Source organism: Trichosurus vulpecula, chromosome 6 (genome assembly GCF_011100635.1).
Source record: "Trichosurus vulpecula isolate mTriVul1 chromosome 6, mTriVul1.pri, whole genome shotgun sequence".
Classification (NCBI taxonomy): Eukaryota; Metazoa; Chordata; class Mammalia; order Diprotodontia; family Phalangeridae; genus Trichosurus; species Trichosurus vulpecula.
The window spans coordinates 235,440,505-235,454,364 of record NC_050578.1 but is presented as its reverse complement, the minus strand read 5'-3'; the positions used below and the strand labels follow the sequence as shown (position 1 = coordinate 235,454,364).

The following is a 13,860-nucleotide window of genomic DNA, read 5'->3' as shown; positions in this document are numbered from 1 at the left end:
ACAGTCCACTATACAATGTTGTCTCTAATAACCTATGACTTTATTGATAGAGGAACTTCTCTTGGGAGGAAACTCCTTCTACTGGTACAGATCAGCTTTAAACAGTTAAATTACTTGCCCAATATCACTTAAACTAATAAAGACAAACATACTTTTTAATAATTGAAGCATCTGAAGCATGGTCAGTGTGGATTCTCTTTCCACTCACACAGATTGTAACCATTCCTTAAATTAATAGACTATCTTGGAGAGTTGCTATGGCTGAAATATCCATTCTTCTGGAATCACCTTGGTAATGAACCTGTCTGAATTTAGCTTGGATGGTCCTCAGACAATATGATGGAAAGCCCATCTCCAGGTCCACAGTCTAAGACCATGTACCTTAACCTTGAATCCACATACATAAACATTCATAAACTTGGATGGGAAAAATCATCTTCATTTCAATGTATTCCTTTCCTTTGTAACCCATGTATTTTACTTTATATTTTAAATACATTATTCTAAGAAGGGGAGCATGGGCTGCACCAGAATGCCAAAAGGGTCCATGACACAAATAAGGTCTAAAGTTTTCTTGTTCAATAAGTTTGATTAATATGATTAATAATATTAATATTATAAGACATAATTATATACTATATAAAGAAATAATACATAATAATTATTAATAATATTAATATTATTAATAATAGCTAACATTTATATAATGCTATGTGTCAAGTCCTTTACTTATGATTATTTTATTTAATCCTCACAATAACTGGGAGCTCGGTGCTATTATTAACTCCATTTAAATGTTGAATAAAACGAGACAAACGTAAATTAAATAGCTTGCTCAGGGTCACACAGCTAATAAGTATCAGAGGCCAGATTTGAACTTAGGTCTTCCTGACTCTAAGCTGGGACTCTATCTATTGTACCACCTATTTGTCTCACTTTCCACTACTGCTCTGTAGCATTTGATAACTCTGAACGACTTCCATGCCACTGTGGAATGTTAGAATAGAAATTGAACAGACATATTTATCAAAAGGTAGAAATTGTATTATCATACAGAAAATATTCAAAATTAATGCTTTTGTCTTATGACTTACCTGCTCATTAAATATTTAATATAAGTTTTTAAGCCTACAATTCTAGTTTTGCCTAAAGTAGGGCCATGGATTTGGAGACTTTTTGGTTTTGTCTTTGTAGTCTCAGCATGTAGTACAGTGCCTAGTTGATAGTAAGCATACAATAAATACTTGGGGCAGCTAGGTGGCACAGTGGATAAAGCACTTCATCTGGAGTCAGGAAGACATCTTCCTGAGTTTAAATCTGGCCTCATACCCTTACTAACTGGGTGCCTCTGGGCAAGTCACTTAATTCTGTTTGCCTCAGTTTCCTCATCTGTAAAATGAGCTGGAGAAGGAAATGGCAAACTACTCTAGTATCTCTGACAAGAAAACCCCAAATGGGGTCACAAAGAGTCAGAAACGACTGAACAGCAACAACAAATAATTACTTGATTGATTGACATTTCACAGTTAATTTGAGGTCCAAAGATTAATGATGACACAGTCATTGCAGATTCTCTAGTGTCTAAGCTACTGCACTCTAGAAATAGAAGATAGTGTGTCAGCCTCAGAATCAGAAAGACTCTGTTCCAAGTCCCATTTCTGAAACTTACTGGCTGAGCCAATTTCTCAAACCTCTCAGCACCCAATGGTAACTCTTAAGAGTCTCCATTGCAGAAAGGGTGACAAAGTGCATTGGAAGAGGACGTTTCCTCATAAGGCACTCTCTGTACCAAACAAAATCCCAAGTCAAGACTATGGGACGAGGCAGGGAGAGTACAGAAGATTTCAGAGTGAGAACAGTTTTGAAGCCATGAACCAAGATTTGAATCTTAGCTTTTGTATTTATTACCTATATAACCTGGAGCAAGTCAACTCATTTTTCCTTGTGGTTTCCTCAACTGCCACTTGAAGGTGTTGGATTAATGAATGATCTCTTAACAATCTTGCTAGATCTGAATCTATGATCCTATATTATTTTCTTGAATGTGACAGATGTTGGTCTTTCACCAACACATATTGTAATCATACAAGGACATATCTTAAAAGATACTCAGCCATGGATTTTTGGTTTTGCTTCTATTCCTTCTTGAGCTGAGTTGAAGAAGGGTGATGCTTGTTTGCAGATTATTTTTACTGGGATTTCACTTTTTAAGACTGAAGTCTAACTCAAATGAAAGTATGCTTTCTTCTGTTTCTTCCCTTTCCCCACTTGGTTCTGTTCTACTAACCATGGCATATTTGATAATAATGGGTTTATGAGACTGAACCTTTGATCCGAGAAAAGTGGACATTAAAACATAGAATTATAAACTCCTTGAGGTCAGAGCTTGCTTTCATTTTTGTCTTTGCGTTCTTAATACCTAGCACAATATCTAGTAGGCGCCTAATGGATGCTTGTAGGGTTGTATTGAATTGAACCTTCTCTAATCAAGAGATTGTAAGAGGCCAGTCTAAATGCCTTGAGCATCATTCACCAAAAGAAAAAAAAACATGTTTTTTCCTGGTAAAGCATGAAGTGTCTGTTCTATGCTTTCTTCAAATTCATCTCAATTTGACTTTTGATAATTGCATAGGTTAGAATGAAGGTATTTCCACAGTTTTTACAGCTGGAAAGAATCAACCACTATTCTCAAATGGAACATTGGAATGTTCAACACAGGTAAATTGCTCATAAAGACTAATGGTACAATTTCATCCCAAGTTAATATATTCTTTCAATTCTGCCTTGCCTTATTAACAGTCTTACTTTTCAGAAGGGAAGCTTTGTGCTCCTATTCCCTTTCCTACTTCCCCGCCCCCAACATAAATAATAATAATTGGGAACTGTGATGCTTAGCCACCTGTAAAAGTTCAGAATTTTAATAATATAACACACCCAAAGAGGTGATTATGATAGTTAATAACTTGTGAAATGACCAATGAGCCTCTAAGTCAGTGGTTCTCAAACTGGGATCTGTGATTTTGTGGTTTTTTTTTAATTTTCTTAATTATATTTCAAAGTTTCCTTGGGGGGTCTTCTGCATTTCATTTTATGCATTTAAAAAACATTATCCTGAAATGGGGCCCAGAGGCTTCACTGGATTGCCAAAGGGGTCAATGACATAAAAATGTTAGGATCTTCTACCTTAGAATCATAATTATAGAGCTAAAAGGTACTTGAGGTCTCAGCTAATCTGCCCTTCCCTAACTTAGATTGTTTAGTTTTTAAATAAATTTATTTTTATTATGAACTTAAGAAACTCATCTCCCATTTTTGAGATGAGAAAACTGAGCCCAGAGAAGTTTAAGTGACTTGTCCAAAGTTATAACGCTAGCCAGTACTGGAGTCCAGAATCTGATCCAAGCTGTACGACTTCAAACCCAGGGCTCCATCCACTTTACCACACTGCTTCCTCTTAGGAGGAAAAAAAAAGGAAGTAAAAAGATGATCTTCATTAACCAGTTGAGTTTATTGTTGTTTCATTGTTTGTTTGTTTTTTTTTTTCTGCCCATTAATGAAAGGCTTATTAGACTCTTCAGATTATGTGAATCACCTCAGATTCAGAAGCAGATACATACCCAAACCTTCTGATTCGAAGAGGCATGTTTCGTCCACCCCTACATCTCGGCACCAGGATAAGAAATTGGCTGTGTTGTCTCGGGCAAAAAAGGATCCTGAAGGTGCACTGGCTTTGCATGGAATCTTCCTCATGGGCAGGCACTGTGAAAACAAAGAAATCTCACTCTGCACATCTGGTCAAATCATCCTAGGGGTGCATGTAAAAGAGCCATTTATGTGTACCATGAAACTCCCTTACAATGACCTCATCTCTAATGATTCCTTTGCACACACCTGCAAGAAGGGAAATGAAATGTCAATGAAACTGATACAGTGACCCAGAGGTGTGCAAAAATCTGTACCCATCAAAGACTGAGCATTGTTGGGATCATGCATTTTAAGCCTTAAACAGGAAAGGCCTGGGGATCCTTATCCTGTCTCAATTCCTTCCTCTTTCTTTTTTTTTCTCTGATATTTTTTTCCCCTTTGGGAGACTCTAGATAAGCAGTTCATTTGATATCACTATCTGCAGTTTCTTTTTAGATACCTGGTATTTACTTATCTATGTACACGATCTCCAACCCCCATTGAATGTAAAGTCCCTTAAAGGCAGGATCTATTTGGCTTTTATCTTTGTATCTTTAGCACCTGGCACAGGGTAGACATTTAATAAAGGTTGTTGAGTGAGTGAGTATAGCCTCTGATACAAATAAAAATCTCAAATGCCTGGATGGATTCTATTTGATCATAGTCAGGTTGTTGTAGTTGTATCTGTCCTTCATCCTGGAAGAGGACCATGACATCAGGGAAATGATGACCTGACTTGTAGTTGACTTTGATTTGAGTGAGGGAGAGCTGTGCAAGGTCACCCACCTCACTTTCTCCTCCAGAGCCATCTGGGTCCAGTGACCTGATATTCACCAGGATGACTGGAGATGGCACAGCATGCATTGGGAGACCCTAGCCCTTTCAGGCTAAGGTCTTTTCAGGTTCTCACTTTGAGTGAGGTAATGCCCATTCAGTGAATAGGCCTCTTTAAGAAGTTAATTGAGGGATGACACCTTTAATCAAAACTCAAAAAAAAAGTCTAACTGGGAGGGGAAGACCTTCAGGGTTCCAGCCTAGACACCATATGTACATAGAGGAAGGATCAGAATGGAAGAGACATCCAGAAGTGCCCCAAACCCCTATTCTACTGAACTCAAACTAAAGGGATCTCATTATTTAGGATCTTTGAGGAATGAAATTCTCTAACTTTTCTCCAAATGTGCCACTTCACAATCTATGAGGCTGCTCTACACAAATTTCCAATCTGGACTGTTTTATTTGTCCCCAAACATAGTAGTCTTGCTCCATGGTATTGTTCTATGGGAAACAAGAGAAAATAATACAGATAAAGGCAAGGTGTGAACTTGACCTAACTTGCTTATTAATAGCTAGTCATTTTTTATGAATTTTGTCCTGGAAATTTCCCCTCAGAAGAGTATACAATGATATGAATAAATTCATGATCGAATGTGACGAATTAATGCATTGATCGAATGCAAAAAATAACAATAATAAAGTGAAAGTTTCAGGTGAGTACCTTGATAATTCAGGACTAAATTAATGAGAAAAAAGTTATTGAACTAGCCAGATAGTTAAGGCAGAGCTATTTTTGTGAATTATGTTAGAAGAATAATTGCCCTAATTCTCTACTTCACTTTGTATCTGCAGCTATAACATAACTGCTCTTGATGGTGGTAGATCATGAGGTTAAAATGGTTGTGAAAAATCAATAGAGACAACTAAGATTGTCTGATGTAGCCCTACTAAAAACAACCCAAAACAATATTCTATGACCTTTCCCTAGTTTTCTATCCCAGTGACTTTATGGCTATGCCCACTAAAATAAAACTTTCAGTTATTTGAATAAAAAGTTCAGTTACTCATTCAGTTTGACAAACTTGTAAAATACCTACTATGTGTACTTTTTTTGCTGCTGGGATGCAAAAATAAAGCAAATCCTTAAGAAGACTGTTTCTACACTCTACCGGGAAGAAGTACAGTACCTATACAGGTGAGTAAATATAAGATAATCTGAGGAGAGAAAACACTAACAACTTAGGTGGGGGAGGGGAGACAATTCAGGAAATGCTTCACACATGTGTCACCAAGGTTCAAACCTTAAAGGAAACTAAGGATCCTATAAAGAGGTTTTATTTTAACACTTGGAGTATAGGGGTAGAAATATCTATCCAAAGAGTCCAATTAGCTAGGGGAATATGAATTTTTACATTAAAATTATTTTAATATATTGATTCTTTTGTGCATAAAATTAATTTCAGATATGAGTAATTTTCCACAAATAATTCCAAAAATATAGTCAACAAGAGGCAGCTTGGTAGAGTGAATTGAGCTCTGCTTGCACTTGGAGTGAGAAAGACCTGGGTTCAAATGATGCTTCAGTTGATTTTCAGTTGTATAATCCCAGGCAAATGACTTATCAGCTCTGTACCTCAGTTTCCTCATCTGGAAAGTTAGGGGATGGGACTCAATTGGCTTATCATCCCTTCTAGCTCTAAATCCATGATCCTAAAATATAGAAAGAAAACTGATTCTCATATGATTTAACATCACATTCTATGTTATTCCTCTCCCCCAACCAATGTCCTATGGTACACTATTGAGAGAAAATGGGAGGGTTTCCTAGCCCTAAGCCTTATAATCAATCTCTAGAGCTTCTATTTCATCTTCCTAATCCTCCCTATAATTTACAACTTGACTATTCACTTCTTTGACAATATGAGCCTCCGGGCCACCCTCCCAGTCATCGATAACTATGTCAATATTATTATATTTTAGCACTATTGATTATGGAGATATGATATAAAAGTGAACTATTATTATTATTTGTGATTGCTTTGAATTCTCTCCCCTTCTAACTCTTGTGTTTATGAATAGACAGGGACATGGGACCACATCAGACCTACCTGGATCCCCACAATTGCTAGTGTTTCCTCCCCAAATATTCCTTTTTAATTTATTTGTCTGTGCACATATTCTTTCCCTCAGTTGAATATAAGCTTCTTGAGGTCAGGGACACTTTCATTTTTGTATTTGTATCTTCCTCATATGACATATAGTACTAATTTAATGAATGCTTGTTGGATGAAAGGACTGATGCAATTTTAAGGGAAAAGATGATGAACTCCATGTTGGAAACTTTGAGTTAGAATGCCAACGGGATATACAGGTGGAGATATCAAGTAGGTATTTGGTGTTATGGAACTGGACTTCAGGTTTTAGGGAGAAGCATTATGGATTCATGGGTAGAGAGCAATCCTCAAAGTCAGAAACCCCTGGGTATAAGATCTATCTCTACTACATACTGACTGTGAGGGAGTAAGCAAGTCATTTGACCGCTGCATACTCTAGGCATCTCTTCCAGACTACAATTTGCAGAACAGTTGCCAATCTGCACTGGCAGAGGGAGTTTCCTCCATGAGAGTTTTCTATGCCAATGAAATCATAGGTTCAGACCAATTTTTAGGTAGATTTGGAACTTAGATGACTTCACATATCAAAATAGATTGAAATTTTTACTTGGTTATTTTACCATAGCTTAGAGAATATACATGGCTTATGTGATATTTACATAATACATTCACATATTATGTATACATTCATGTATTATGTATATATTCACATATATGTATATATTTTGTGCATCATGAGTAACTATATACTACATGTGGATGCAGACGGGTATACTATTTATAGTAACAAATATACTATATACCTCCTTATAGCTCTATAGATAAAAATCTTAAGAAAGATAGCCTCTCTGGGTCTGGTTTCTTCATCCTGAAATGAGAGTACTGGACTAGATCATTGCTAAAATCCTTTCCATCTTTAAATCCTATAATCCTGTGAGGAGAGGCATAAATAAATTATTTAGAGCTTTATGATAGAGAGTTAACACTATCAAAAATACTACAACATCTTTATCTTCCTATCAACAAAGATAATCCTGAGGAGAAATTTAATTCTATGGGACTATGTTATGAAAAACCCGAAGTGGTAGGTGCTAACAAATTGGTCAGTGCAGCCAATAAAATCCTATATTGAGAAATTACTTGCATGAACTTTGACCCAACAAATAAAATGCAATTAATCTTTTCTTTTCTAAAAGATTGTTAAAGCATTGAGTTCTCTATATAAACATAGATGTCATTCTTCCTGGAAAATTCTTTGCTCTGGTGTGAAAAGACATGACTGTAGCTTTTGGCAAGTTAAAGAAGAGCAAACTATCAAAACGCCATAACTCAGGAATCCAGAGGAAACAATAATTCAGTCATACAACCTGGCAAAGAAGGCAATTTATGAAGCATCCCTTTCTGTTCTGGAGCTGATAGTTAGATTTAAGTCTTTGGGCTTTCCAGATAGTATCTTTTCCCATTTCCACCCATGCTTGTCCAGACAAATCATTTTAGTAGCTAGAATTTGTTCAATAACCCCCCAAAATTTAAATCATTATGAACAGCTCATCTAAAATATCTACAAACCACATCATACAGCCTGGAGAGTTGTTGCTCAAAGCCCTTAAAATTCAGGTTTCAATAAAAGGCCTACATCAGAGGTCATCTTTTCTGGAAGGTTGTATCTTCCCTCAGCTAGAAGTCAGAAGGTCAGTCAGATGACCAATGCTCATTTGTGAACAAGTATTTTCAAAGAGAAAACAGACTCTCATAGCGATATTGGATCATTTTAGAATTAGGAAAAAAAAAACTTTTGCTTCATTCTTATCGATTCAATTTCAAGGTATCTAGAGGAGGGTCTTCAATATGTTATGTGCACCCCTACAGAGAATCTATAAGAAGATATTGGCAAGAGTTTGATGAGCTGTTCTCAATGGATTTAAATCAGCATCTTTGGACAGAGCACATGCATCAATGAGTTCACAGATGAAAGTATTGCTTTAAAATTTTTGCTGTACATTTTTATGAAACACCTGCAAAGCAGGTGATGGAAGTGATGTCAGATGATGATTGCTCCCTCTTTATAGTATGCTTTGGAGATATTTTATGTGAGATGTTCAAGAATGATTGGAATTGCTTTAGCCATACACACACACACACACACACATTACATGCATACACACAATGTGTGTATGTATATAATGTATGTATATATGTGTGTTTACATGTATATACATATACACATATATGTGTATATATATACATATATATATATATCCTAGATATTAAAATGTTCTGTTTGGACAAAGGCTAGAAATTGCCAGAGATACTGTTTGGCAAAGCACAAAAGCATGAATCTTCTTGTGATGAGGATCCTTTCAGTTATATAGTTCTATCACTTTATAAATCAAAATCAAATATTTTAAGAGAGAAATAAACTTTGAAATCTATCAATAGAGCTGTCTTATTCAATTCAACAATTCAAAAACCATTAATCAAGTGGTTTCTTTGTGCCAAGCACTGTGCTAAGGGCTAGGGATACAAAGACATATATTTAAACAGATTTTGCCCCTCAAGGTGCTTACATTCAACTTGGCATGTTGTGCACATGTGCACATGACTTCCCTCAAGAAAGTTCAGTAAATGGGTTTGAGCCCCTAATCCAAGTCTAGCTCAGACTCTGACACCAATAGTCTCCAAAACAAGGTTTACCTCCAAAGCTAGACCAAACTTATTTTTACATGCCCCCAAATTGTTTATTTTTATCCTGCATGTTCCATCAGACTCACTTGCTCTAGGTGCTTTACACAAATGCTTGTTCCAAGTTAACACAGATTTTTAAGTTGTACTTCAGAAATCATCTAAACCTTAAATTCTGCTTAACAGAAAGAATAAACCAAAGCACTTGACCAGAACAACAAGGACTTAGGTGGTCAAAACATTTTCATCCTTGATATAAACTAGTAAAAACAAACATTTTTCTTATTTAAAAATCTTAATTCCAATCTTATAAAAAGAGGTCAAGAATTTTAACACAATGAACATAGTAGCGACAATTTTGTTAAAAAATACAGGAATATATTGCTAAATCAATACAAGGCATATGCAAAGAAAACAGATGCCCTCAAAAAAGTCAGTCAACAAGCATTTCTTAAGTACCTACTATGTGCTAGGCACTGTGTCAAGTGCTGGGGATACAAAGAAAAGCAAAAAGTCAGTCTAGGCTCTAAAAGAGCTCACAGTCTAATGAAGGAGAGAATATACAACCAAATATGTATGAATACTCTACATGCAGAATAAATAGGAGATGATCAATACTGGGAAAGGACTAGAATTAAGGGAGATCAGGAAAAACTTCCTGTAGAATGTCGGATTTCGTCTGGGACCAGAAGAAAACTTGAGACGTCTGGTGGGCACTTGTCAATGTTAGAGAGCGTCAGGGATTCAGAGAGATGACAATGGAACCCATGGCAGCTGACTGCTCACATAAGAGCAACTTCCTTCCAAGGAGCAATGAGTTACCCATTTACCATAACTTAGCCCACTTTCTCCTGGAATCTCTATGTATTAGGTGAGTGTCTCACAGACTTTTGGGATATGGGGTAGATTTTTGTAACAATACCAACTCTTCCAACAAAGTTAATACCACCTTTCTAAAAACTAGTTAATTAGGACAGATTAATTTGTAACAATGGATTATCATGGCAGGAACCATACTGACTGGGGCACCAGCATAAGGCTAAGCTTAGAGCTCAAAGTCCATGCAGTAGCCAGCTTCTGGGGACCAAGCTCCTCAATGTGAGTGACAATTGGGATAATAGCTCTAGTGCATGTTTCAATATGAGTTACTTCTTTTCCTGAGAGGCAGCTATGGAGTGGAGCCAAGATGGCAGAGAAAAGGTAGGTACTCACTTGAGCTCTCCCCCAAACCCCTCTGAACATCTTTAAATAATGCCATAAAACAATTCATGGAACAGCATAGCCCACAAAAGGATGAGGTGAAATAATTTTCTAGCAAAAGAGAACTTGGAAGGTCAGTAAGAAAGGTTTGTCACACCCGGGTGAGGTAGAGCACAGTTCAGCACAAGCCGAGCCAAGGCAGACCAATTCCAACAAACCAGGAGTAGGCTTTTGGAGCCACTGAATCAGCAGCAGCAACTGCTATGTTTGGATCTCTCAGCCCATAGACAGGGGTAGAACAACTGGTCAGAAGGAGATTGCAGGGGTCTCTTTGCTAGCATTGAGGATCAGAGTGGATCAGAGTCACAGGCCTCGGTGGCAGTTCCAAGGTGAGGAGGAGCACTAGCACACCAGAGCTTGTGGCAGAAGTGGAGTGGGGACCCTCATCACAGTTTCAGGGCAGAAAAAAGTCCTTGCAGTCACTCAGACCAGAGCACAGGCCAGGAGTGTAGTAAACACTCTCCTTAGATCACACCACCCTAGAAGAAGTGAAAACTGACAGGTCTCTAGAAATACCTCTGAAAACAGGGGCACAAAACCCCTGAGGCTTAGGACAGTGCACCCTCCACGCTGAAAGCAGAGCCCTACTTTAACAAAGAGTTAAAAGTCAAGAAATAGACTGGGAAAATAAGCAAACAACAGAAAAAATTATGACCATAGAAAGTTATTATGATGACAAGGAAGATCAAAACACATACTCAAAATAAGATAACAAAGTCAAAGCTTCCATATCCAAAACGTCCAAGAAATATATAAATTGGTCTTAAGCCATGGAAGAGCTCAAAAAGGATTTTGCAAATCAAGTAAGAGAGGTAGAGGAAAAATTGGCAAGAAAAATGGGACTGATGTAAGAAACACATGAAAAACAATTCAAGAGCTTGATAAAGGACAAATACTGAAGAAAATAACTGAAAATGCCAAAATAAAGAAAAATACTGAAGAAAATAACACCTTAAAAATACACTATACCAAATGGTAAAAGAGGTACAAAAAGCCAATGAGAAAAAGCATGTCTTAAAAGGCAGAATGGGCCAGATGGAAAAGGAGGCACAAAAATTCACCGAAGAAAAAAAAACTCCCCAAAAAGTAGAGTTGGCCAAGCTAATGACTTTATGAAATTCAAGAAAAATAAAACAAAACTAAATGAATGAAAAAATAGAAGATAATGTGAAATATCTCATTAGAAAAATAACTGACCTAGAAAATATATCCAGGAGAGATAATTTGAAAATCATTGGACTACCTGAAAGCCATAATCCAAGAAAAAGCCTAGACATTATCTTTCAAGAAATTATCAAGGAAAATTGTATTGATATTCTAGAACTAGAGGGCAAAATAGGGATTGAAAGAATCCACTGATAACCTCCTGAAAGAGATCCCAAAATGAAAATTCCATGGAATATTGTAGCCAAACTCCAGAGTTCCCAAGTCAAGGAGAAAATATTGCAAGCAGTCAGAAAGAAACAATTCAAGTATCATGGAGCCACAGTCAGGATAATGCAAGATTTAGCAGCTTCTACATGAAAGGCTAGGAGGACTTGGAATATGATATTCTGGAGGGCAAAGGAGCTAGGATTACAATCAAGAATCACCTACCTAGCAAATCTGTGTATAATCCTTCAGGGGAAAAATGGATATTCAATGAAATAGAGGACTTTCAATCATTCTTGATGAAAAGGCCCGAGCTGAATAAAAATATTCAGATATAAATACAAATTCAAATACAAAACTCAAGGGAAACATAAAAAGGTAAGCAGGAAGAGGAAATCATAAGAGATTTAATAAGGTTAAACTGTTTACATTCCTACATGGGAAGATGATACTTGTAACTCATAAGAACTTTCTCATTATTAGGGAATTTAGAAGGAGTATATATAGACACAGGGCATACATGTATTTCATATGATGGGATGATATCTAAAAAAATAAAATTAAGGGGTGAATGAGGAATGCACTCGGGGGAAAGGAAGGGTAGAATGGGGTAAATTATTTCACATAAAAGAGGCAAGAAAAAGATTTTACATTGGAGGGGAAGAGGGGAAAGGTGATGGGGACTAAGTGAACCTTACTCTCATCAGAAGTGGCTCAAAAAGGGAATAACATGCATACTCAATTGCACTCAAATTTAATTTTAAAAAATATTTTTAGTTTAGAAATCTATCTTACCCTACAGGAAAATAGGAGGGGAAGGGGAAAGAAGAAGGGGGGTGATAAAAGAGAGGGAAGATTGGGGGAGGGGGTAGTCAGAAGCAGAACACTTTTGAGGAGGGACAGGGTGAAAGGAGAGAATAGAATAAACAGGACGGATAGGATGGAGGGAAATACAGGATGGAGGGAAATATTAATAGTAATTGGGGGAAAATTTGAAGCAAGTTTCACTGATAAGGGATTCATTTCTCAAACGTATAGAGAACTGAGTCAAATTTGTAAAAATAAGAGTGCTTCCCCAACTGATAAATGATCAAAAGGTATTAACTGATAAAGTTGTCAAAGCTATATATAGCCATATGATAAAATGTTCTAAATCACTATTGATGGGAGAAATGAAAATTAAAACAATTCTGAGTTACTACCTCATATCTATTAGATTGGCTCATAGGACAGAAAATAAAAATGACCAATGTTGGAGGGGATGTGGGAAAAATGAGACATTAATGCACAACTGGAGTTGTGAACTGATTTCACCATTCTGGAGAATGATTTGGAACTATACCCAAAGGACTATAAAATGATGCATACTCTTTGACCTAGCAATACCATGACTATGTCTGTATCCCAAAAGAAATAAAAAAACAAAAATGAAAAGGACCTATATGTACAAAAATATTGACAAAAGCTCTTTTCTGGTGGCAAAGAATTGGAAACAGAGGGAATGTCCATCACTTGAGGAATGCCTGAACAAATTATGGTATGTGATTATGATGAAACACTATTATGCTATAAGAAACTATGAGCAGAATGCTTTCAGAAAAACCTGAAAAGACTTACATGAGCTGATGCAAAGTGAAATGTACTATCTACAAAGTAATATCAATACTGTACTTTGACGAGCTGTGAATGACTTAGCTATTCTCAGCAATACAATGATCCAAGACAACTCTGAAGGACCTATGATGAAAAATGCTATCCATCCCCAGACAAAGAACTGATGGCATCTGAATACAAATTGAAGCAAACTTATTTTTTACTTTCTTTGTTTTTCTTGAGGGATTTTTGGTCTATGTTTTCTTTCACAACATGATTAATATGAAAATGTTTTGCATTACTACACATGAATAACCTATATCAAATTGCTTGCCTTCTCAGTGAGGTGGGGTTGCAGAGGGAGGAAGGGAGAGAATTT

The 13,860-nt window shown here is 36.6% G+C and overlaps 1 protein-coding gene across 2 annotated transcripts in view; it reads right to left on the bottom strand.

The window, feature by feature from the left end:
• The window catches only part of GAS2 (growth arrest specific 2), a 149,467-nt gene that overhangs the window by 79,798 nt on the left and 55,809 nt on the right, over positions 1–13,860 (bottom strand). For both annotated transcript variants that reach the window (XM_036763326.1, XM_036763325.1), the window contains exon 4: positions 3,618–3,759. In XM_036763326.1, coding sequence (XP_036619221.1) covers positions 3,618–3,759 — 142 coding nt within the window. The remainder of the gene's footprint in view (positions 1–3,617; positions 3,760–13,860) is intronic.